At 40.4% G+C, this 23,769-nt stretch overlaps 1 protein-coding gene across 2 annotated transcripts in view; it reads right to left on the bottom strand.

The window, feature by feature from the left end:
- The window catches only part of CMIP (c-Maf inducing protein), a 130,523-nt gene that overhangs the window by 51,188 nt on the left and 55,566 nt on the right, over positions 1-23,769 (bottom strand). For both annotated transcript variants that reach the window (XM_053952618.1, XM_053952619.1), the window contains exons 2-3: positions 10,200-10,325; positions 1,328-1,378 (exon numbers count right to left, since the gene is read on the bottom strand). In XM_053952618.1, coding sequence (XP_053808593.1) covers positions 1,328-1,378; positions 10,200-10,325 — 177 coding nt within the window. The remainder of the gene's footprint in view (positions 1-1,327; positions 1,379-10,199; positions 10,326-23,769) is intronic.

Here is a 23,769-nt window from a genome sequence, read left to right as displayed (position 1 = left end):
GGTAGAAAAAGAAATTCCATCATCATTTCTATCCATGCTTTCTCTGATCATTCCTGCCCGCCAAAGCAGGAGAGACAATAATGGCCACATGGAGATAATGCCTCTGCATGTTTTAAGTGCTCTGTTATCCTCAGGAGTTGCAAAGAAATCAAGGCTGGCTGGGTATTGTGTTAATGATACTGTCAAGAGGCCAAAATAAAATGCTACACCACAACCCAGCCTTCTGCTATCAGCACTACTGTCCCACTCTCGTATGGGCAGTCAGGGTAACAGGCTGGAGAATATGCCAGTGGTCTGGGAAAGGAGATCTCAACACTTGGCTTTTGCTGATAAGAACCTGGAGCTGCTCAGAACACCATTCTGCCAGATGCTGATGGTTACACAAAGCACACCAACACTGTAGCTTTGTCCCACAACTATTTTGCAACTATCAAATACACCTACAACAAAACCAGTTTGGTGGGAGGGACTTCCGTATATTTTTCCATGTGGTTGCTGTCAGCAGGCTGAAATCTTGATAAGCTGCACAGCCAACTTGGCTGACTTCACTGAAACCCTGCTGAAGACAAGTCCTGAGCTGAAAAGCTGCTGCTTGTGTTGCCCACTGCAAGGCAAGGGAGGACAACCATACTCAGCATCTGGCCAAAACTTTCCAACTGCATCAAAGATCCATACAGATTCCATCCAAAGGTCAGCAGCTACTGTTTTTGATGAGGAATGTGCTGCTTTGGAGAGACAATGCTGTCACTGTGATCCACTTTCCCTACTCAGGGCAATCAGTCCATTGTTCCCACTGAAAATGAGAAAGGGCTTGAGGTCTCTGAAATGGAAATTGCCTTTAATTCCAAATCATCCTAAAGTATAAACATAGACTGATGCACAACTGATTGATGTTACACATACAATAAATAACTCTAAAAGACACTTTTTCTCCCTAGCTTCTCAGAAAAATCAAAACCAACCAAACAAAAAACCTCAAAATAGCCCAAGAGTCCAGAGGATATAATGAGGTGTACTCACTATAGCATATTACACTTCACAGTAACTGTGAACTAATTAAACTAAAACCATCCCATCTCTGTTCTGTTTAAATGTGAATTAACTGCCTATCTACTTTTTGAAACCAGTCACATGTTGATAAAGCTGGGCTGTGTAACAATTTGTCCACTTCCTTCGTGACACAGACACATTAAAACTGCAGACATGATCAGATTTAGGGCTTCTGTAAGAACATACCTTATCCATTCAGGGCTTTGACAATGAACAAACAGGGAATTCTAAAAAGTACTCTTGAAGGCAGAGAATGAAGATGAAGTACAGAACTTACCTTCCACTGCAAAGAATGGAACCACTGATCCCTCAGGTAACTGTTTGCAGCCTGCAATAAAGAAAAGTTACAGACAGAATTATTAATTTCTATCAGTCCTTCAGGTCACTCAGGTACTTTATATTATAACCAGTTTATTTTCAAAGAAAGCAGTGATAGAAAGATCTTGCTGCACTATAAAACACTGAACCAAAATCTTACAAAATATGAACCCCCTATGAAATGCTGTCCAGCCCAAAGACTGAAATGTGAATTCAATCAGGTGTGGGTCAGATCTATAATGCCTGTGGGGCATTTGCCTCTGTCATTAATCACTGAAAGCAGAGTAGGAAGATGGGCTGACATTTTAATAGGAGGGGTGGGTTTTTTCCATACTCTGGTTTCTTTTCCTGTCCCGCTCCTCAGCTGGCCCCAAAGCAATTCAAATAATGTCTTAGCTTTTTCAGTGATATTAAAACAGTGAAAGGCACAGCACACACTGATGTGCAGATACATGCACAGACTGTTTGCAGCAACAGCATAAATGTTGCAATAATCACTCCCAGCCATCACCCATTTTTGTCCATATTAAGCACAGCTGCCAGAAATTCCCAGTGTGAAGCCAGGTCGTAGCCAATGGAGGAATAGTTCAACACTCCCAAAGGTCAAAAGGCTTGGTATCAAAAAATATAAAGGCATGTACAGTGACGTAAATATGCATGCCTTAACAAGGTGACATAAGTCTGAAATATTTGAGTGGGCAGAGATGCCCTTTGGCCTTTCCAGTTCCCCCTTAGCGCTGCCTATGGGCAATTTTTACCCACATTTCAAAATGTTTTACAAAAACACTGAAAATTACAGGTTAGCCTGTAAATCTATGTTAAAAAAAAAAAAAAAAAAAAAAAAGAGAGGTTCTTTGCCAATCAAAAAGCACATACTTCTTGCAAATTAGAGCATCACTTATCAAGTTACACTCCTCAACAACTTTTCAGGTAAGTATTCAAAATCAACACTACAGAACGTATTTAATCTCCCAGCACTCATTCAGCTCACTGATAATGGCAGGAATACCAGAAGTAAAAATGCTGTATGGTTACCAAAAATGTGTTTAATCTCAAGGTCAGCTACTGATGGTTCAGTGACATAAATTTGGACTGATTATTCTGAATTAAATGGAATGATATCCTTTTATATATGCATTACATATTATTTATATCTTAATGAGAATCAACTGCTCCTCCAGTAGATGTCAAGGTAATAAAGCAGGAATAAATATATTCTAAATAATCTTGGCTGACCACAGAATTTATCAAAAACCTTCAATTTCAAGAAGAATGCTGACATATCAGAATATGAAACTGCTACCAATGTAATAAAAAAACTTCCTCTTGTATTTTCTTCTCTTTGCATGCAATAAAAAATTTTAAAAACATTTGGAGTGCAGATCTGCAGGATATTTCGGTCAGCCAATATTTAATGATTTTCTGTTATTTACACATTTATTTCTGTTATTTACATATTTACTTTATGTATATGTGATCATTATAACACAAGACAGACTTTTTACCTGTATGTTATAGAATTAAAATTCAATATACTTTATACTGTATTTTAGTACAATGAAAAGGTCAAAAACAATTTGCCACCAAAAGGCAGAAGAATGTTTTTAACATAATTAAAAAGACATGAAGGAAATATACTTAGATATTTCTTATCTTTGCCCAGAGAGAATGCTCTAAAACCTAAACAGACTTATCTGAAAAATTTAATTTCAAACTGAACCTTTTCTTTTCCAAGGAGACAACTGGTTCATGCAAGAGAACAAAAAACTCCTCTCCAAATTCTAGCATCAAATCCCTTTAAAGAATAAGTAGAACTGTAGGTTTTTGTAGGCTTCATGTATACTAAGCAATTGTACCAATAATACTGCAAGGTACACATCCACTACATCCTTGAAAAAATTAGGAAGACTGAGTTTATAGGAACTATACAAACTAAGATGCTGCTATTTAAATCAATATAATCAAAACTATTCTAGAGGAAGGAAGTACTTCACTCAAAGAGGCAAAATATCAACCTGATTCAGTCCCTAGTCAGAAAGAAAGACCAAATGCTGAAGCCCTAAACTGAGATCTGTTAATTATTCTCCTACTTTAATGATGTCTGAAGTACAGACTGTAAGACCACTGCAAATAATTGAAGAATATTATGTGTAGGTAGATTCTGGAAGTGACTGGAGCCCTAGCTATTAGTGAGGACAACAGCATCATGCAGAGCAGGAGGCACAAGTGGACTGCAAATACAGGGGGAGAAAAGAAATGAAGAATGCTGCAAAACAAAAAAACCAAAACTGGCAAAGGAAAGACTTGTACAACTCTATGGCAGCAATATACAAAAGGCATTTTAGAAATAAAATTAGCAAAGTGACTAAGTTCCAAGTGTGGGACCAACCACTGTCTACACACAGAGTTAATTATTGTAGAGAAGTGATCAAGCAAATTGGCACCTGGCTCTAGGTTAGGAGTCTGAACCCTCTAAACACTCAAGAGCTCAGGCTGTTACTCAAGACCACTTCCCAGGAAAATCAAGGCAAAGAAGACAAAGTGCACAGAAAATAGAAAAACAAACCTTTAGAGAATCCCCATACTTGTTCTAGTGACCCAGACTCAGTGGTAAGAGAAGCTTGGAAGGCCAATGGCCATTTCACCAGCGTTTTTAGGTGAAATTCACATTCAGCACAGACTGAATGCTTTACCCCAAGCACCCTTATCCTGAGGGAGCTGTCTGACACCAGCATCTGCAGGGACTAATCCTCCCCTGCACCCTTCCGGCCACCTGACCCCAGCAAAACCACAGCACCCTGCAGGAAATGCTGGATCTTTTGCAAAGGGAAACAAAGATCTCACTCTTGCACAGCATCCCTTGGTCCTCCCTCCTCATTTTCAGGCTTACACTGAGAAGGCACTACAGGGAGCATTTCTTTCTTACCAAAGGAACAGTGAGCTCATAGCATGCCAGGATGAAAAAAGAGCCACCAGGCTCTTGTGGGTGCTCAGCTGCCCAGCCAGCTCTGCAGGCATTGACTTACTCGAGCATTCGGGTTCTCGTGAGTAACACTTCTGAAGTTTAAGCAAAGAGCACCAAAGTGTAAAGCAGTGGAGGGAACCACAATTCACTTATGGGGCTGCACACAGACATCTACAGTTTATCTGATGTGCATGGACAGAACCCAGGCTTTCTGCACTGAAGTCATCACTTCCTGGGAACTGACACCTACAGTTTTTTACTGCAGCTAAGGGCATGGTTTACTCTATTTGTTCAGCTCTAGGGTACAATAAAAAGGAGAAAATGAGACAGAAAATACTTCAAACCAGGCTTTCCTTAGCCATTCTGACCACACAAGGAAAGCTTTTTTATTTTCAGCCTTGCCCTTGCAGTGAGTCCAGTTCTACCCCACTCTTTTGACAGCTACCTTTCCAACTTAGAATTCAACTGGAAATGTTTTGCCTGCTGTTGTCTCAAACAGTAAATGAGACAGGACTGAAGTACAATGAAGACTCTATAATTCTTCACTGTACTTCAATACAACTTTACATATAGACGTATGCAGAATAATAGTTTAGCCCCTTGTGTGTTCATTACGCTTAGGCCCCAGCTCTGCAAATAATTTTGTTTTCAAATGCAGTGGCTTTAACGGGGTAGTGGGTGACACACGGTCCAGCTGAGCTTCCTGCACAATCAAGACCTCACACTGTTTCTGTATAACCACAACATAGTAAAAAAATACTTTAGAAAACAGGAAAATGTGGGAGTAAAACTCTTAAAAGGCGCAAGAAGATTAAACTACTTGAAGCTTATTTATTACTCCAATGAGGAAGAAGAATATCTACTTCAAGAACATCTACTGTTGGCAGTATTTTTTTTAAGATTAACTGATCCTGGAACTGTGTTCTGAAGGATTTTATATTCTTATTTTTGGGGTGTAAAGGTTCAATCAGAGAGGAAAAGCCACCTGGGATCAGTTGTAGTACAAACTTCACTCATAGGACTAAAGTCTCCTACTTTAAAAAGACAGCTCACAGGAGAAAAACATTGCAAGAGATTAAATGCCTGCATATGCAAAGCTTTGGTCAACATGAGTGAATTTATACCTCTGCTGAAAAAGGATGTATTTGCTCTGCACCCCAACTACTTCATTTCTTAGTCAGTGAGTAGGAATACAAGCTCATCATTAAAAAGCAGTGAACGATATAATGGCAAGTTTTTCTTTTTGCTCACAAAAGTAGGAAACTGAACACTTGCTTCATGCCAGTGTTACAGCCCCTGCAATAATTTGTACCCAGGCAAGGAGGAGACTAAATAGGAACCTGCATGTTACTGAGAAACAGAACACCTGAAACTCTGCAAGAAACAGAGCACTCTAAAAATTATGGTGAAGACTTCTGCCATTCCTTTAGCAGTAAATTACCACCACAACATCCCTTGCTACTGGCATGTGTGTTATTCAGAAGAATACAAGAACAGGCTTGTCCATGCAGCAAACTGTTCCCAAGTTTCTCCTTGCAACAGCATCCTTCACACGTATGCTTCTAGGGGATTCTGCCATCTGAATGGATGTGGCAATAAGTGGGATTTGATGACCCAGATTTTGGCTTTGATTCTTCCCAAGTTTATTCTGTGATTCTCTCTCTCCCTCGCTTGCTTTCTGGTCAGCAGGATAGGGATTTTGCTGTGCTTTTTTTCCAGCTGATATTCATTACTGGGACTGGCTTCTCTGCCCCCATTTATTATCAGCCACGAGAACAGAGAAGTGACCCCAGGCTGCAGGAAGCCAGGCCCCACACAACTGTACAAAACCTTCACATTGCTGATGCAAATCCCACTGCTGCACCTCTGACTTGGGCAGACCTGCAAGGGAAACCTGCCACTCTCCTGGCTTAACCCAGGGTACGGACAGAGTTGCTGGGAATTGCTAGAAATGCCCTTTTCCTCCTTAAAATATTCCCTACCTCTGCTGGGTTGTGGTCCTTGAATGACCTCTCCACACCGACAGCACTGGCTGGACTGGCACTTAAAACAAAAGGCAGGTTCTCCAAGGAGACTAAAATAAAGTGTTACTAAAAACCCAGTGGAAACATTTACCGTGGGGACTCCCTGGCACAAACAGCGTGGTCAGGCACCGAGCTGAACGTGTGACTGTTGTGCTTGTCAAGGCTTCCTGCTCTGTTTGTTTTTCCTTCTGACTGCACTCGATTGCCAAGAAATGAATAAAACAACACAAGCAACAGGGATGGAAGTGGTGGCTTTAAGGCTAAAAGAAAGGACTCCACAGGAAAGCAAAGCAGTACTGTTGTGACTAAAATACCAAAGCCTTTTTCCTGGGACTCTTCCTACATTTGGTGCTCAGCAGCTCATGAAATTATACTGTAAGGGATATACTGTAAGGGGTTTTTTTCAATCTCTTTCAAAAGGTTCTTCCAGTTATTTCACTATCAAGGGTAGCATCCTCCTCATAATCATCCACACATCACAATAATCACACCTTGTGCTTCACAAAGGGAAAGCAGAAGAGCAAAAGCCCAGCTCAAGGAGGCCCTGCTATCTCTGATACTAAAGAGTTCACATTCATCAAAAGCTAAATTTAGCTCCTATTTCCTGGCCTGAAGAACTCGTGGCCTAATGAGCCAGCTTCAGCAACACCTTCTTTCCAACTGGAGAGAAGAAAAGAAAAAAAATCTGAGATTTTGATTGCTGCTCATGGAAAGAACCAGGGACCCCCATCATTTGGCAGGGGGAAAGAAAACACAAGCCCTCAGCATGTCTAGAAAACTGACACTCCATGATCCCCAGAGACCTGACTGCCCATGACTCCCACATGGGACAATGGGAATCCCCAAGCACCAGGCAGTGAAACACTCAGATAGCCGTGCTTATTCAACAAACACTGAGTGGGAAGAGCTCCACACATGAAAACGACTTTTAAATGTGAGCCCAGCCAGGATTAAGCTGTTTGCTGCCTGAGAACAGGTCTTCCTCTGAAACCCAGGTAGACACGTCCTGTTATCGTGATCCGATTTCCTAAGAGGAGCTGCATCACCTCCGGCACTGCCTGTCAGATTTCATGTGCTAAAATAGGTTGGGATGGTCAGTGTTGCTATGGGAGGGCTTGGGATGATGTAAGGAAAGGTAATGGCACTCTTCCCTCTCTGACTCATTACTGTGCACTAATAAGCCAGAAATAGAGCCTGGTGACAGCAGACAGAGGGCATGAAAACTTGAACATGGACAGGGGCTCTCCTGTGGCATCTCGCACAGAATTGTTTAGGTTAGAAAATACCTCCAAGATCAAATGCAGCACTGCCAAGCTCATCATTAAGCCATGTCCCCAGGTTCCACATCTACATCTTTTAAATACCTCCAGAGCTGGTGACTCAATCACTTCCCTGGGCAGCCTGTGCCCTGAGAACACTTTTGGTGAAGAATTTTTTCCTAATAGCCAATTCCAAACCTGCAGAGCCTTTCCCTCACCAAGCAGGTCACCTTGTCACAAGGACAAGGGCAGGTTGGTCAAGCAGGACCAGCCTTTCATAAATCCACACTGCTTTCAATGAAACAAATTGGAATCTTAAATTCTTCTCAAAAATGAAAAATTGGGAAAGCCTGTGATTCATAGTACTAAACTGCTTCATTTTATATCAAATCATGTCAATAATATCCCATGGTATTAAAGAATTTACAATGCAGCATGTGCAAAAACATAGATCAAAATATAAAATTTTTATTCATCAGAAATATTAAATAAGTTTGGGGTAGTCAAAACAGTTCATTTAGACATTTTTACATATATATACACATACACTTTATTTAAAGGCTTTGGAAAAAAATAAAAATACAGATTTCACCAAAAGTGCACTTCAGAAGAAACAGTACTGGGAACATGTTTTGGACTAGTTTGACTTGTTCCACTATCATACACTTCCTGATATTAGAGCTGGACATTACATCAGAGCATGCTGCTGCTCAGATTAACAGAGCAGAATGATTTCATAAAACACTGGAAGTCACGATTTCCCAGAGATGTACTGAAGCCTCTCGCAAATCTGGAAATAACTGAGCTATGCAAGGGCTACATTCTCAGCTCCTCAGTTGAAGTGTCTTTTGGATACCTCTACTCTTTGTTACATCTACTAGAAAATTTCTGCTGAACTCAACTACTTCATAAATCCAGCTTTTTCAACTTGATTTCTTCAGCAGACTAAACATAACTTTGAGAACTGTTTTGGATTTGTGAATACACATTACAACTGTATAAGGGAAATCTAATTTTACTCCCTCCAATGTGACCACATCTGATGAATCAAGATACTACCAAGGACCAAGTCATATTAAAAACATTTTTTAAAGTTTGTATTTCCAATTACGTTGAAATTCCCATAGTTATAATGTAATCTGACCCAGGGTGCTCAGCCAGGCAGCAATAAACACAAGTCCAGCTCAGTCCACTTCTCTGTGAGTTCCTACGAGGTTACATAAAGACACCAATCTTTCTGAAGAAAATACCTAAGTATCCATGCTAAGATGTAGCTGTTTCACAAACATAATTATTTATGTGTTTGGTTTGTTGGGTTCACTGGTTTTTTCTTTTTCCTTTTTTTTTTTTTTTTTAAGAGACAAATGTCAGGTTGCTCCAGATTACAGCCTGTCTACCCTACCAATTTCCTTTCCACTCAGCAGGAAGCTGTGGGTTCAAGTTTTATCTTGTAAAGATCCAAAAAGGCAGCTGCCATAAACTACAGTATAAAGACTTGGAAATAAAATTTGGAAAGGCAGGTGTAACTATTTCATCTGTTGAAATTGATATAACCTTAAATGCCAGCACCACTAGAGAAATTTATGGAAAAAGCAGAATCAAAATTATCATGAGAAAATCATCCAACTTGAGAAATTTAGACAACTTTCTGTCTAATTAAGTCCATTAATACATTGGCCAAGGAAGATTTCAATAATGAGGGCCCTAATCTAGCTGTTGGGAAATCTTGTCTTCCTACCTTCCCCTTACAGTCCTACCTGGATGAAATACATATACACCATAGTCATGGCTGTATAATCAACTGAAAAAGTAAAATCCCAAAGGGTAACAGATAAACTATCTTCAAAACAATGTTGAGAAACATGAGAGAGAACCATGCAAGAGTTAAGTTGAAGCCAGATTGGTATTTTTAAGTTATGACCTTTCAAAGTTCTTTGGGGGCAACGCAGCTTTTCCTACTTACTCCAGAGTATTTCCAAAGCTCTGTGCTGTGGAGTGCTTTTCTGTCACTAAAACTTGCAGTGACCTAAGGGGGCCTATAAAGCCTCAAGTGATGAAGAAATCTGGAATAATGTCAACACAGTCTTCTGTTTGAAAACAATACTTCAGAGAACCAGTATTATATAGACATCTATACAAATATACTGGCATATTTCAGTGAAGATTTAATATTTTTTTAATATTAAAAAAAAAAATCTGTCAGTTCCAGTGCAAGTTCTGGGTTTCCTATATGAATTCAAGGATGAAACTTAACTTTTTTTTCATGCAGGAATAGGACTGTATGTGAAAATACAATAATTCCAGGCCCATATCAATGTGCCTTTACAAAGAGCACCACTCTGCTGCACAAATTCAGCAAGAAGGTTTAATCACTGTGGCCCAAAATTTCCATTCTGACTGTTGAAAACCACAAAGAGCTTCAGAGCTATCACCCTGAGCAAATTTTCTCGTGGTTAGATAATTTCACAGCACCAAGATCTCTGCCTTTTCCGAGTCCATCTACTTAAGATTTCATGAACAGGAAACAAATTTGGAGATTCACAGTCAGAGAGAAAGAAAGTTGTACTTTTATGTTTACTGTACCTGCAGTAGGACAGTACCCCCTGGGATTGTGAGCTGTAAACAGTACTTAGGGGCATTCTCCCAGGAGAGCAGTTGAACATCTTCAATAGCACTGTAGGAAATGGAGTTTTCCATGTACCCAGTTGGCTGCAAGAAAACAAAGGAGAAGGGAAAAAAAATGTTTACTTAGCCATCATTAGTTTCACAACTTCCAAATAAGAACGGCACTGTGAAAATCACTCTTGGTGTTGAAAATATCTGCAAAATCTAATTGAAAAGCAAACTTCCTACCCAGGTCATTCAAGAGAGAGACCCATGCAGCCACCTTCCTCCAACTCGTTCAAGTGTTAAGATGACTCACATAAAACCAAAACCAGGCCCGTCCGTGCCTGAAATACACAAATGTCGACCTGTCCTGGACCCAAAAATCAATGGAACCTAATTCCAGGTTGAACTGAGCTATGAAGGGGTCTGTCCATGCACATGGTCTCAATGCATGAAGAAGCACCTCAATCACACAGACAGATCAGCCCTGTCCTATAACAAAGCTGCTTTATGCTACACATTCTCCAGCTGCAATTTTGATCAACCACATCACCAAGATCAGATTCCTTCACTTGACAGTGGTTCTTGGGGCTCCAAAGATACAGCCCTCAAGTTTCAGAGTCAAGCAAAAGCAAAGCAACCAACGTACTCATCTTGGCCTATAGGTAAGTACTGGTTTCCTGAAGCAAGTGCTGGTGTCTGTTCAAAATGAAACTCACCATTAAGGCACAAATAAGTAACTGCATTTTACAATTAAATGTACAATACAAACTGATAGTTGCAGGAAAACAAGCTTAAACATGAAACTCCTTGTTAGTATCCCTGTAATTCTTAGGCGTTACAGAACTCCAATTATCTTTGAGATAAGATTAAATATAAATGCATCTATGCAAGCACACATGAAATTATGTCTTTAAGTAAATACACAGTGCTATAGCTGTGTATCTATTGAGTATGCGTACATACTCTGTACTTTATGCAAGTTATTTTTAAAGTAATTGAATATTTAACAGAGGTCCTCCAAAGACATCATTTACTTTGCTGTGCTACAGCATAAGTGAACTGCTCAGTACTGCCGTGGCAGAGAAACTATTTTCATACAAAAATAATTAATCCCACCTCATGGATAAACCATAGACTTGACCATGTCTTTCAAGAGAACAGAGCTCATTACATTTATGAATTATTTTCTCACTATTACTGATTTACATATAACTTCAACTTCTCAAACTCACTCCCACTGTGCCCAATACATAAGTTATTTTTAACTGACGGTCCTGAAATAACGAAGGCAATGGAGAAACCACTTCTATTTCAGGGTCAAACAAGGCCAACTCCTAAAATCACAACACAGGATTCCTGGGGGCGAGTGTGAAATAAGCAAATTGCATTTGGAATGTCTCTTCTTCTAATTGGTACAACTTTCTTCCATAAGTTAAGTAGGTGGTGCATCTGGAAACGGTACTTTGGAGTTCTACACTTCATACATGTTTCTAAGCCCATAAACGTCATCCACCAAAAATGCAGTGACAGCCCTGTCACCCACCTTTGCTGCTAACAAGAATTCAGCTGTCTTTTCAGCGAGAAAAACCCAGCCAGCCACAGAACTGAACCTCAATATCTTTTTCCCTAACGGTTGTTGCAGCAGCGCTCATTTTGCACCAGCCCTGGGTGAAAACAATTTTCACTGTGTCTTTAACGAAAACCTTGTTATGCAGGAAGTATGATAAACTTCTGCTTATTCATTTACCCACAATATTGTTCTACACTAGTGACTGGAATCCCAGTGGCTTAATACTGATACTGTACGTCATGCGTTGCCTTCTGGAGAGTAATTATCTCGTTCTCACAGGAAGCCAAAGGCCCAAGATCCTTTGGTAATCAGCATTACAACACTCAGGGAAAAATATCAAAACAGCCAACATAAAAATCTAGTATGCTCAGGGGGCAAAGTTATCAAAAACATGCTCTGAAAGACTGGAGAAGGGAGAAATCCAGAACCAGTTAATGCAAATATAAAATGAACTTAATCAAAGCAATTTAAATTTCTCTTTTAAAAAGGTGATGACTGCCTTTAATACCCTCCATTAACTTCAAAGAGGATTTGAGGAATTCTCACAGAAGCTATTTCAAAGAGAAGCTTCTCCTATACCTTAAATCATCCACTTAAACAGCAGTAAAGACAGCTGAGCCAGTGAAGCACAGCTCTGTAGCCATACACAAGGATTTCATCCCAGGCATACACCTCTTCTCACAGCACAGTCCTTTTCCTTAAGGAGAACGGAGGAGCAGAGTTCTGCATTTTGCCACGGATGGGAAGACTACCTAAACCATAGGATGGAATTATGCAGACGATCAATCACTCTAAATGAAAGCCAATGAGGTACTTTATGTAGCATTCATATATGATCCCATGTCCACACCTTCTATCTAGCCATATTACACACATACAGTTGTTTGCTATCTTACTCAAAAAATGAGTAGCCTGAATCTACTTCAATCCCTGTAAGCATCATCATATGCATTGCTTCTGCTTTCACTAAAACACTATCTTTTAAGAAGTGAAATATTTTCAGTTCTGAAAACACTAGTTATAGGCAACTTCACCTCTGTTTCACAACGGAGAGAGTTTAAAGCAGAGTAATTTATCACTGTATAGAGCCCCTTAAAATTTTGCTGTCCAACACTTGCTCCCACATCAGGGCTGGGCAGAAATGCCCTGAAGCACCAGAACAGAGCTGTCATCAGACTTGAGCTCACAGAGCTGTGGTACTCCTCACAGAGACCATGACACCCACAAGTGGAAGGTCAGTCCCACACCAAGGTGTCCTTTCCCTAATCTCTCCACACACACAGATACAAGGACAGAGCTGTGTTCCTCAGCAGTGTTTTCTCAAGACCAAGCACAGTTCAGCCATTTATCAGGAAATGGCCTGAGGTAAAACCACAGCCTGAGTCACTGGTTTCTCTTAAAACACAGGTTATTCTGACATTCAGGTATGTGAACGTCAATCACAGTGAATCATTGTGGTTGATAAATAAGCAGTGCAAGTGCTGCACATTCTCATGTTGCAGCTGGTCTTGCTTGCACCCACCCCCCAGAAGCTGCATCCTCACCCCCAGGTCTCTCCATGGGAAAGTCAAATCAGAACAACACGCAGGGCCAGAAATGTGGATTCAGAGGTTTGAGAATACCAATAATAAGATAGATCCTCAGCGGGTCACCACGAAGCATCTGGCATGAATACTAGTCTTAAGCAGCATTCCCACCTCCATCCACCCACTTTGTCTCTGCCCGTACAAATATTTGTCTGGCTGTGGCGTCAGGCAGATCAGGGAACCCATCCAGCTTTTGCCAGATTACTTTTGAGCTCCTTCAGCCCCATTTCTAACACGAAACAGAAAATTGTATGTTACTATAACTTAGGGGCAGCACATCATTTGGAAGGGGGAGCTGAGGACCTGAATACTTCAGTTTAATTATTGGTATCAGACAGTCTAAAGCCACAGCATCTTGAGCAGCAGTATGTCAAGTTCAGTTGAAAATGCCTTTACTTAAGAAAATAGTCATTCTTGTTTTTAGAGTTGTCATTTTTGAAAGGAGATTTATATTTCCTGGCAAAGTCTGAAATCTGTGAAATGAAGCAAGATAATGAACTTCTCTACCTCACTCTACAAAATTAATCCTGACTTAAGAAAGTCTGGCCAGAGAATCTACATATGTCAGCTTATAGATTTACAGGTGCAGTTTGAACTTCTGGCTGTTTGCTGTTGAATATGTTCAGAAAAAACTGTAAGAGATTCGTAAATGAAAATGCAATTTCTTACAACAAACAAAAACCCCATAAAGAAACATTTTTCTCTTCCCAGTAGCCTTTAGCCCCCTAACAAAACATGCAACTTCTCCACTGGGAAATCAGGCATGTTTTAACTTGGTCTTTTTTCAGTTCCACAAAGATTTATTAATCATACAGCTCTGAAACTTTGCACCAGAACAGGCACACACCAAAACCTACTACAAATCAAATCTTAGGGGAATCCAGTGCCCCCAATACTGGAAGAACATGTAGGTTCCTGCGTAAGCCTGGTTTTCTCTTGTGCTTCTGGGAAAAGTCAGCAGCAGCAAACTACTCAATAATGCAAAAATCTGCCCACTTGTTTCCATGGGAAATTCTAAAAGGGAAAGAATAAACATGACGTCCATTGTTAACAGGAGGCTTGTATGCACTTACTCATATAATGCACTAAATCTTCAGCTGTATATTTTACAAATAAAGCACCTAGAAAAGATGAATTCTACAAATAGAGATGGTTATTTGCATTAAAACATACTTAGACTGACAACTCCCACCGACACAACAACAATGGAGAATGATTTTTCCAATTAAATACTCCAGATGGTGGGGGGAAATGGGCTATTCCAGACCCTCTCTCTTCCACTGTCAGGTGTTTATTTCTCTTTTGGCTGCTCTTAAGAATGAGCCATGCTCCTGCTGTAGCCCAGGATGCTGAGCATGCTGTGTCACATATAAGTTTTCCATACTCAAGTAAGATTCAGACCTGCTAAATAACACATAGGAAGAGCTGATTGCTCTCAAAACTTTGATGGGGGTGGAGACTATTCAGTTGATACTGAAGGGTAATGGACTCTGAAACTGCTGAAAACAATGGCTGATTTAAAATAAATCTCTGTTACAAGACATCCATAGCTCCAGAGAACGTCCCTGCAACAACAGATATTTCAGATAAGGGCAATTAACATATTTGCCCATTAACTACAGAACCTATCAGAAGACATTTATCAAGTTCAGCAATTAGCAGTACTATACCACAATATGCAGTACAGTACAATTTGTCTTTTTCTTGACATGGAAGAATTTACTGCCACGCTCACTTGCCAGGATGACTTGGGAGAGTCAATGTTAATCTCATGGAGATTGACCTGAGAACAAAACAGACAAAAGGACTAACAGCAAGAAGACGCCAAACTCTGCCCCAAAACTACACAAAGGTATTTCTGAGCTTTCTTGGAACAACATTCTCGTCTTATCCATCGGACTTCCTGGTCTCCCAACCTGCCCATCATAACCATTCCCTCCCCATTCCTCCAGGTAAGTAGGTGGTTTTATGTGTTGGACCACAAGAAAAGATTCCACCTGCTCTGTGTAGTGAAATGGGTGCTCAATCCAAGGACCCATGGGGTCTCCCCATGGGGCAAATCTAAATTATTTCTGCTTGGAGCTGCACTGTCCCTAAGTATCTTCACGGTGGGTATCGATGCTTGGTGGGGTTTTGATTGGTTGGTTTTTAAATTTTTTGGTACATGAAAACAAACTGGGACACTGTGACCCAAATCTTCAGTGAGGTTCCATGTCAGTCAAAGTTGAGGGTGTATTAGTTCAGTGACAATAGGAAAAAAAGGGAGGGGGTTTTGCAGCACAGTTCTCTGCGTGTGGGTGACTGTGTGTATAAACACCCATGCACGTCTGTGTGTGTATAAATGTACACACACACCTGCCTGCCTTTATAGCCACACAGTGATAAAAGACTGCAGGAATATATCCCACATTCTCTACACAAAAACACAGCAGCAACTGTCATATACTCAGTGCAAAGTAGCTCAGGTGCAGTGACAAGATTTAATTGAGGAAGACCAGATCCTCCACAGAGCTGGTCATCCAAAATAAATCAGTGGAGCTTCACTGATTTACACAAGCTGGGAATCTTCACTCAGAAATCCAACAGAAGTTCAACCAAATCTAGCTCAGCAGCAAAAATGTGCATAAATCTCTTCCTTCCTCTAAATATTTAAGACAACCAAGACTGGAGGCTGTTGCATTAATTAACCTTACAAAACTGATAAAAATATAAGAGCTGCCAGTAAGAAACAGCTTACCCCACACTGTGCAGAAAAAAAAAAAACTTCCAATCTGCAGTGGGGCTGAAATATCAGTTCTGTGGAGATTTAGCAAAGGGACAGGCCAAAACTGTCCATCAAAGAGCTGACAAGAAAAAACTACTCTCAATATTAGGCTATATGAGCTTAAAATATGTAAAACCTGTGCGGCAGACACCAGCAGTGGGAAGAACTTCAAATTAATTCAGATCTGAAGCAAGTTAAAAGCACAGAAGTTCATTATTAAGAAAAAGAGAAAATAAGGTCATGTAATGGAATGTGTAACATGACAGGAGAGTCAAATAAGAAGGAAAAATGTATTATTTAGCTGAAATTCATACTTTTTTTTTTTTTTTTTTTTTTTTTTTTTTAAACAAGGACATTCTTGTATTCTGTTGTCAAACCCAAGTGACGGAGCACTTCTGAAGATTTGCTTATTTCAATTTCTGGGAGTAAAGTAAGACATATCTTGAAGACTTCCCAAAGAGGCCCGTTATCAATATGGCCTTGTCTAAGCAGCCTGTAAGAAATCAACCCTTTCTCTTTGGCCAGCTTAACATGACAAAGGGAATTCCTCCTGAGACTGCCAGTAGCACTGAATGTTAAATTGGTTGCCATGCTGATGTCCAAAAAGCTCTAAGGTTAAGCCTATCTAAGAAACCTTGTATGCTGCTTTCAGACCTCTGCTAATAGGGATGACCACAGTGATGGCCAGGTGACCACAGCTCACCACTGACATAGTGGCCAAATGTGCCAAATCACTGCCAAAGGCCAGAAATCAGGAGTGGAAAGGGAAGAATTGTGTTTGATACAGTGAGATTTTCACAGACACTGGCCTGACTGCCCTGCCAGGTGGAGCATCTCTGCTTGGAGCAGCAACTCTCCAAGTGTGCACTGAAGACTTCAACACCTCCCAAGGAATGTGAAGAACTCAAAGAGCAGAATTACTATCCCCCACTTTCCAACCAAGAGGAGGAAAATCTCAGTTAAAGTTGCAGCTGCACCATGCTCTTGATCACACCTGAGGGAACATGAGAAGCCTGAGAGATGTGGGAGAAGAACTCAGACTTCCTGACTCCAACCATGTGAATCAGCTTCAAAAACATCCTCCTCCAAAATTGGGTCACCAATTCACAAGAATGACCACTCCTTAGAAGGGTTCATGTTCTCCATATTTTTGCATTTATCACTGCAGTCTCCTTTGGGAAGAAATACTCCCCAGCCTTGACAAGATGGGTATGTTATTTATCCAACTTTCTTGAAATTACTTCTGCAAAGAAGGGACACCACCAGCCAAAATACAGCAGGTACTCACAGGAGCAGCAGCAAGAGAAGCAAGGACTTCTTGCAGAAAGACTAAACACACACCTACTTCTGTAAGACAGTTGTTAGAGGAATATTGAAAAATCCCTAACTTTTGCCCAGAATATGATATATCTACCAAGTGCTAAATAGATCTTAGGTCACTATAGCAACGATGATTTAACAGAAAACAAAACCACATCCTTGTTCAAGGCTGCTCTCTATTATCAATTCTCTTTCAACAAATCAGCTGTGTCACACTCCATGAAATGCATCAAGTGCTGCTAAATGAGAGACGGGAGAGGGTTCCATGTAAGGATTTCAGACCACGCAGACACAATGTCTGCTAGATTAAAATGCCACCCTTTAAGGACTGCTTTAACCAGGGGCAGCCCTGACAGCTGGGAATGAAAGGTCATCAGCTGGTTTCAAATACAAAAGTGGCACCTGGATAATCAGTCTGTTGAATAACTGGAAGCTGCTGTGTCACGTGAACAGGAGACCTCTGTGCAGCTGGGTTTTTCAGAACTGGTTTAGGTACTGGCAAGAGCATGTTCCTAATGCAGATCATCCTTGCACTTGCAGTGGTTTTTACTTCTGGTTTACAGATCCCCAAAGGCCTGCTCTTCACTATCTCTGTTAGGTCAACAAAAGGTGAAGAAGGAAACCACATTTGTTATCAGTAGGGTCACATCTGCTGGTACAAGGATCTGCTCCTCCCATGGAAAACTGTAGGGCTTTACACACCAAAAAGGCTGAAGGCAGCTGTGAGGGAAGCAACATTCACCTCTGTCACCTGGGAATATGAAGTCGAACCTGAAAGGCCATCCAAGTGTAAATTACTGAATTTGTAAGAAGCTGGATCCAGGATCTCAGGTCCCATTAGAAATACAGAATCTGAATCATGGAGTCTGTAATATTGACAGTTCTCACCACCTCCTCAATGCTCATACCAGCTCATTTCTTACTATACTTTATTTACAAGAAATTAAATTGTTGCAAAATTAAACATAGCATAAATAAAATATAAATTAAGATCTGTTTTTCATTTCAAGAAGCATTCTGCAACATTACTTATCATGCCCATGCCTTCTACCTGTCGAACAGTGAATCCCTTAGACACTGTAATAATCGAACAATTTCCATTAACAAATTTTTCCTTTTCTTTTTAATGCACCCTTAACCTTGCAGTTCCCAGGAAACCATATCCAATCTCAATTTGATGAACAAGTACAGAACAGGGAGTGCAGTAACCCAACTAAGCTTCTAATTCCCCATAGGGAATGCTCTTATCTCATAGTTTTTGGAGAAAATATGAACAGCTCTTGAGTTCCCAGGAAAAATATTAATACAGTTCTGTGCTGTAATAGAGAAGAGAAAGTACACGCAGCAGAGCCTTCAAGAAAGCCATAGATACCCTGCTAATGACAGTCTCACTAAACTCACACTGTTATTAGGAAAAAAAAACAACAGGCACCTCCTGGGGATGAGTCAGAGCCATTTGGAATCACCTTCTGCTACAGGAGGAGGTGGGAAAATGTGCTTAAAGTGACAGTGCTTTGTCTGACCCGTTTTACCTCCTACAATAACTTGGACGGGTCTACTTAATTTTAAGTGAGATTCATCTCTCATGTCTGCAGCAGTGATTTCCCCCCAGTTCTGTGTCTCTCAGCACTACTGAATGACACGACTGGAAAGTGCCCTTTCCTTCCCTCCAGCAGGAACTCTCCTGGAACCACCCGGTACCTCCTCCACTGCTGTCTCCCTCATTGTTTAACATCTGACTGGCTGTTTGTACTGGGAGGGAGTGTTGCTATTTAAAGAGAGCTGACTGAAGTATGTGCAATACCTCTGAGGAAGGGAGACAGTGAGGGAATGGAGAAGGAGAGGGCAACTGCAGTGAAATACCAGAGTAAATATTGAAGAAAAGTGTCAGTTGACTGAGAAATGCATAATGGAGAGGACACAGAACACCAGCTAGAACCTAAATTACCTTTTTAAGTTCTCTTACTGTGCAAAAAGATACAATGCAAAGGATACCATGCAAGGCAAAGTGCGACTTTGGTTTAAGAAATAAAGTAATTAAATATTTAGCTAAAATCACAAAGGCATTGTGCTCATAGAGAATGAAGTGGTATGAAAGTGGCATACCCAACTAGCAAACTTTTTGTTTCAATACAACATTTAATAATCTAGCAAGTTACTTTTTCAAGAAAGGTGTCCTTATCATCATCTCCACAGACACACTTTGAAAAGCAGAACAGAGAGCAGCCCTACAATTAGGCACTATGAAACTGGCAAACCCTTTCATCTGGGTGGCTCCTGAAAGGCTGGAGAAGAATTCCAAGGAATTGCAATAGTTCCCCCAGGGATCCCTGTGCACACAGCTTTGAAGAGATGCCTCCCAGCCAAGCCCTGTTTATCAGGAGCTAATGCATCACGCACTGCTCTTCTGTCTCACAGTGTGCTTTGGAAAACTAAGCCACCTTAGTCCTCCAACAGCATTTTCTGTTCCAACAGGATGATTCAGCCCTCAACAAGACACACTCACTTGTTTCCTCTGCATGCTGTGACACAGGGCCCACTCGTGGGCAACTAAATAGATGTACCTGTCCTCCTTGCTACTGCTTGAGAGACGAGCCAGGGGCTCCCACAACACACCAGACCATGTAGGTGCATCTCTGGGTGATACAATTTTGGAAAAACCCAGTTACTTGCACAGACAGCAGCTAGTGATGCACCTCTGAAGGTGAAAAGAAATACAAGTGTTTCCCAGGCTGCAGGAAAAAGCAGCTTTCTGAATTTCCTATGCCTGTCTACTTGGCCTTACTTATATTCCTAGACCATAAAAAAGCCGCAATGCTGTTGGGGAAAAATTGTGTAGCACACAATCAATCAACACAGAGATGGCCTATACACTTGAGAGTTACACATTCAGCAGAAAAACACCCTCCCAAAACAGCATCTTTGCATACTAGATTAGGGTGACTTCCCCCTGCTCCCCCCTTCCAGTTTCACATCAAAAATCAGTTTTGAAATAACTCCAGCCTTTAAGACAAGCTGAACTTTCAGGCTGTGTCAGCAAAATGGCTGCAAGTTTCACTCCCACCTTTGGCAACTATGTTTTGGTTTTCAAGCTCAATTACATTGTCAGGTCTGTGCATAATTCTGCAGCAACATCTTTGTCATCTATCAGAATTACTGCATTAATTTGTTTACTACCTATAAATGAAATACCTAATTTCTAGAAAAGCTTCAATATTGCAAACACAAGTTTGTAAGACTGAGTTTTCCAGTCAGGGAAGAAAGCGCACTTGTTCACGGCTTTGACCTCAATGAACAGTTACTACTATTAGCCTAGGAAATTTCCACCAAGGAAATCTGAATGTCATTAGGGAACTGCTTGCCCAAAATTAAACTGGCCACAGTTTTTCCAACAGAAAGCTAACAGAAAGCCAATACTACTGAAGTACATTAGCATTTCCTGGTAAATCTGAATTCAATCCATCAGTCTTACAGCGACCAGTGAGAATTATGATGTGGACTCTAAACACTGATGAAAACAGGAGTTGCTTCCCCTTGGTGACAGTCTGGTTTCAGCAGAATACAAAAGCTTCCAAACTAGATGTATGTTTGAACTCTACACCTGAACACACATCCTGCATTTTGCCCACTACTGCTTACATCAGCTTTACTCAAAGCAGGAATGGAAAAAAGGGATAAGCGTTCCTGCCCTCCTCTGTGTAATTAAAATCCACAAATGCCACCACGTCACTGTATGACACCATTGCTGCACAGCTCACAACCTTAACAGTGACCCAGGAATTGCCTTGGCTACATGTTCCTACAGCACTAACAGACTCTCATGGCACTATTACATTGAAAAATGTGGCTTACCCGCAAATCAACCTGAGCAGAATGAGCATGAAGGGCTGAAAATCAAGAATAACTAGCACCATTTTCCTCCTTACATCTTTCCAGATACCTTTTACAGAAGAATGCTTTATATAGAGATTTGTTTATTAACTTCCCCAGAGACAAAGAAACAGGTCAAATAAATATAATGCTTCCTAAAATAAGGCACAGCATCCATGTTTAACCTCTGAAAAAGGCCCAAGTGCTCAGCAAGCTTCAGCTAGATGTTATCAAGTCATTTTAAGGAAGTATTATTATTGGAAAGGAAATACAAAGCTTGCAAAATAAAGTAACCTCTGTCTTTATCCTACATCCTACTGAAAAAGACCTTTTTGCTTTCTGTTTCTGAAAAATATGTAATTTTAAAATACAGATATTTGAGTATCGAACCAGATTCTGTTCTTGTTTTCTTGCAACAAATTACCAGGTCTTACTGGAAATTAATAAAACAGAAACCAAAACCAAATTCAACATTGTAAACAGCATAGCAGATGACTTCCAAATAATGCAACATTTTCAAGATTTTGGATCCCTAAATTCAACTCAAAAGTTCAGACAACTGAGGAAAATGCTTCTCTGCTTCAGATTTAAGTTCAGAACCTTAACCTCAAATTTTGCTCTTTGGAAAGCAAAAAAAAAAAAAGTAAAAAAAAAGTCAGACTCAGATCTGAAGTACCGATAGAAAGTTTCAGTTTGACCCACATCCTAACACCTCCGCAGCTAATCCTAATAATTTTCTGCCAGCACCACTCTCGAAGCACAGATCAAAGGTTTTACTGTACATTTGGAGCCATTCCTGATGCAAGGATTAGGCATGAAGAAGAAGCATCTTATTTTCAAAGGTGCAACTGCCTGTGAGTGTATCTAGTGCATATCAGAGCATTACGAGCTCAGCCACAAACCCCAGTGCCAGACAAACCACACCTCTGAAATTCTTGTCTTGTCTCCCATATTCTTTTTATCTCATCTAAGCTCACTGTCTCTACATGCCTACTCACCAGGAAGATATACCTAGTCATCAGCCTCCCTATTATTTTGTTTTTATTAATATTTTAATGAAATTGTTTCCATTTCTTTCCAGTATATTGTTCATTTGCGAGGTTGTGACATGGAGCTGGAAACTGTAGGTGCCACTGAATTCTAACAGCACTTATAAAAACACGGCCCTCACATCTAACCCTGGCAGTAATCTAGCACTAGATTAAGGATATTATTGTCTCTAGAAATATTACATCCAGCTCTAAGTATACAGCTCCAGATGCATGCAAGAGTCAACAACATTGCAGAGAGAAAACTGGCTTCAGGATGAATACAAGTCCTGGTACTTTCAAGAACAAAGGCTTCATCATGAAGACTCAAACTGGTTATTTCAGTAGCTGCATTAGGTTTTACTCATGTGAAGAAAGGGAAACAACTCTGTCCTTCAGTAACTATGAGCACCTTGGGCAAGTCATTAGGAAAACTGTTGGTGAACTCAATTTAGAAGCCCAGGTACTACAGACACATTTTGAGACAAGCAACCAGTGGCTGTAACAACCTTTATCACATGAGTAAAGAACTGAGACTCAACCCCTAAACTTGTCATTTGTTCCCTCACACATTCATGAACAGAATGAAAAGCTTGTGAGCTGCAAATTACAAGTCAATGCCAAACTTGCTGGATGAGGTTTTGAAGACGTCAGACTAGACAATCACAATGTTTCTTCTCAGGCGTTAAAAACTACGGTCCCTGACTAATGCTGCACCCATTCAGTTTTCCTAGCAGGAAAAAATCATCCTAGAACAAAGAAGAATGGCAACTGTATTGTCCTTGCTGAGAATGAAGTAGCACAGGCTTGCAACACTGCCATGACAAATAAACAGAGCTATTGACAAGGCACGTTATGAGAACTATCCATCAACATTAGAAAAGCATAAATAGCCATGGCAGACCATTAAAATGGTGGATCAGAAGAGATGAAGATGACATTTTTCGTGCCAAAAAATGTTTAAGGCATATACATAGGTGCAAAAATTCATCCATTTCACTAGCAGGATAAATACAACCCTTGATCCTATTGGTCCTCTTTCCAGCATTCAAACCTGCTCTGAGCATCTGCAGTTCACAGGTGCTGAAGGTTTAGGGAAAAAAAAGAAAGCCCACAATGACCAAAGCTTTATGGAATTTACTTGTCACCCTAATAATCCACATCACACAATTGCTCTCCACAACATCTAATTAAAATGCCTTCAAAATGACAGTTCTACAGGAATCTTGGATGCAAGTTATCAGACCATTCCCAGAAATTACTCCAGCCCTGTCAGACACAGATGATCAGCAGCTTCTCTGCCATTATACTTGAAATTTGGACTCCTTGAAATCTCAGTCATCTCACTAATCATTTTACTCAATTAATGACATTCATTAGTATGGACTGACATTATATGGAGACA

This window comes from Vidua chalybeata, chromosome 11 (genome assembly GCF_026979565.1).
Source record: "Vidua chalybeata isolate OUT-0048 chromosome 11, bVidCha1 merged haplotype, whole genome shotgun sequence".
Lineage (NCBI taxonomy): Eukaryota > Metazoa > Chordata > Aves > Passeriformes > Viduidae > Vidua > Vidua chalybeata.
Note: the sequence above shows the minus strand (reverse complement) of the source record. Positions and strands in the feature narration are given on the sequence as shown.